This window comes from Topomyia yanbarensis, unplaced genomic scaffold (genome assembly GCF_030247195.1).
Source record: "Topomyia yanbarensis strain Yona2022 unplaced genomic scaffold, ASM3024719v1 HiC_scaffold_714, whole genome shotgun sequence".
NCBI classification, from domain to species: Eukaryota; Metazoa; Arthropoda; class Insecta; order Diptera; family Culicidae; genus Topomyia; species Topomyia yanbarensis.
The window spans coordinates 1-3,062 of record NW_026683952.1 but is presented as its reverse complement, the minus strand read 5'-3'; the positions used below and the strand labels follow the sequence as shown (position 1 = coordinate 3,062).

General features: G+C 44.8%; 1 protein-coding gene across 1 annotated transcript; it reads left to right on the top strand.

Annotated features, from left to right (window-relative positions):
* Positions 1-1,019: 1,019 nt before the first annotated feature.
* LOC131696092 (uncharacterized) lies at positions 1,020-3,050 on the top strand (the record flags this gene model as incomplete). The annotated part of the gene is made up of 1 exon (XM_058984624.1): positions 1,020-3,050. A coding segment is annotated over exon 1 (2,031 nt), but the record flags the coding sequence as incomplete, so codon positions are not given.
* Positions 3,051-3,062: the final 12 nt, after the last annotated feature.

Here is a 3,062-nt window from a genome sequence, read left to right as displayed (position 1 = left end):
AAATACGCATTGTCGTTGGTAGTCTCAAACAAGCCAATGCAATTGCTTCTTGCGAGCTTTTTACGCGTGAGTATAGAGCGTATATTCCTTCAAAGGAAATTGAAATTGATGGGGTCATCACAGAATCGAGTTTGACTGTTGATGACTTAATCAAGCATGGGGTTGGTCGTTTCAAAGACACTGTTGACGACCATAGTATTAAGCATTTGAAGTATATAAAATTGGTATTGTAATTAGATTAGCCCATTTCATCGTGTGAACCGTAACTCACACTCGCTATAAATTATTACGATCGAACCGGACGATACGAGACCACTCACGAGACAAGATTAGGAATGTTTCTCTTTTTCCGATCGATCAGTCACCGATCGTGGTTTTTGTGCGATCGTGCATAGATTAGGACAGTTAGGGTCGGCAAGATCGAATCAGTCTCGATTAGTTATCGCAACAATATACACACGTTTTCGATACCAGCAATAAACACGTTTTTTGTTCCCGCCAAGTGCAACGTGAATTTTATACTTGGGTGAAAAGAATTGCCTGTTCAGCCATAGTTGTCCGCATGAGTAGAGGGTAGTATTTCGGATCGGATATCATCGTTCCTGTTGCTGCTGATTGCTGTCGTTTGCCAGGTTTGGCGAAACATTTTGGTGCCGAAACCCGGGAATGAACCGGGGACATTTAGATATCGGCCGTCTGGAGAATTAGCGTGGATCGGCTGGGAACAATAGCGGATCATCCCTGAAGGTCATCGCCGCTATTTTTACCACCTCACGAAAGCATCAGTCGGATTATTCGCTGCATTGACAGCATTTATCGGCCTGGAAGACGACTCAAACACAGAACAGTTACCGGTGTGGACATTAGAAGGCAAGGAACGTAGGTTAACCTCAAGCAAGCCCAGGTAACGCTTACCGGAGACAAAAGGTGAGTGGACAACCATTTTCTTTTAATAACAATAAATTGTCCTCGTGCGTGATATTGTTCTTGAGTCCATTGTGCAAATTTGGCTTACCAAGATGGTGACTAAGCATACCAAGAAAGGCAAAAAGCTCCTTCTGAAACGGAACAATATTATCGGTTCCGCTCAGTTGATCAAGGAGTACAACGAGAATTACGTGTTTGATCGCGATTTCCCTCAACTCAAATTCCGCATTGAGAAATTAGATGGTCTGTGGGACAAGTTTAACGAAGTGCAAGCCGAAATTGAGCTCGAGCATGAACTCTCGGAGGAACTCGCAGCCGAACGGGTTAGATTTGAAACTCAATATTTCGAATTGAAAGGATCGTTGGCCACAAAACTTGCGATCGTGGCCGAAATGAACGACCGAGCACCCGGCATCCCTGGCGCTCCGCCTGCACATGTTCCTTTTGTCCGCCTTCCTGAACTGAAAATTCCAGATTTCAGTGGAGATTATGATGAGTGGATGAATTTCCACGATCTATTCAGCACTCTTATTCATACCAACGGTCAACTTTCTGCCGTGCAAAAATTTCAATATTTAAAAACTGTGTTAAAAGGTGATGCGTTGCGACTTGTGCAATCACTGGCAGTCTCTGCGGCAAATTACGCCATAGCGTGGGATTTGATAAAGAAGCGTTTTGACAATAAAAACTTTCTTATCAAGCAACATTTTTCGGCTTTACTCTCCACTCCATCGATTCGCAAAGAATCATCGTCTGCATTGAGCACTCTTGCCGATGAATTCGACAAGCACGTGAGCGTGCTGAATAAATTGGAAGACCCCAAGGAACATTGGAATTCTTTTCTGATTGAATTGCTCAGTAGCAAGCTAGATCCATCAACGCAAAAGGAGTGGGAAAATTCGTTGGAGGACGAAGTGCGACCGGTGTATGCGAACCTAGTGACCTTCATACAAAAACGTTCACGAATTTTACAGTCGATTACGCTCTCCCAACCTTTATCGTCGGCTCATAAACTTGAATCGAAGCAAGAGTCGAAACCGTCCCGTACAAGAACCTCCTTGTACCACTCTGCGTACAGCGATAATACCCCAAAGTGCATTCTTTGCAAACAGTCGCACATATTATCACAGTGCGATGAATTCAAGAAGCTAGTTCCACAAAAACGCTTCGAATTAGCTAAAAGACAAGGCGTTTGTTTAAATTGCTTAAGATCCTCACACTTGATGAAAAATTGCTCAGCGGGTTCCTGTCGGACGTGCAATAAACGCCACCACACTTTATTACATTTGAGTTCACAATCGCCTGCCAGTACAGAGGGCCATGATAAGTCTGTGGCAGCACAAGTCGGCCAATGTCAGCTATCCTCACGATCGGCCTCGGTCGTCGAAACGCCGTTGTCGGTGCCATGCATTGCAACTCAATGTCATGGGATCCATCGGAATAATGGATCTGCCCCGTCGCCGTCGGAAGGGCCAATTGATCGATCGTCCGCGTCCGTTCCGTCGCCGGTTTCGCAAGTAATACCGTCAGTCGTGGCTCATAGTTCCTCGCAAGTGACAAATTGTCAAACCGTCACTTCCCAACAATCGCTCGTATCGAAAGCATGTGAATCATCTATATTCATGCTTACTGCCTACGTCAAAGTCAAGCACGTAAATGGCAGTCACATTTTCGCTCGCGCCTTACTAGATTGTGCATCTGAAGCAAATTTCGTAACCGAAGGACTCGCTCAACAGCTTTGTTCGAAGCGTTTACCAGCCAATATCGAAGTGTACGGGATAAGTCAATCGGTCAAACAAGTGAAGCACAAAACCAACATCGTTGTGTCATCACGTAATGGATCGTACACAAACACCATGGAATTTCTTATTCTACCAAAATTAACCAGAATTCTACCCACTGCCAATGTGGATATTGCGAAATGGGTCATACCCCGCCACCTCCCTCTTGCTGATCCTAAATTTAATATCGCTCATGATATCGACCTAATCGTCGGGATTAAGAACTTCTTCTCAATCCTAGAGAACGATCAAATCTCCCTCGGTGCTGGTATGCCAGTTCTGCGCAAGACAGTATTTGGTTACGTCGTCGCTGGTGAAGCTGGAGAACAAATTTCTCCCTCTGTGAGCTGTAAC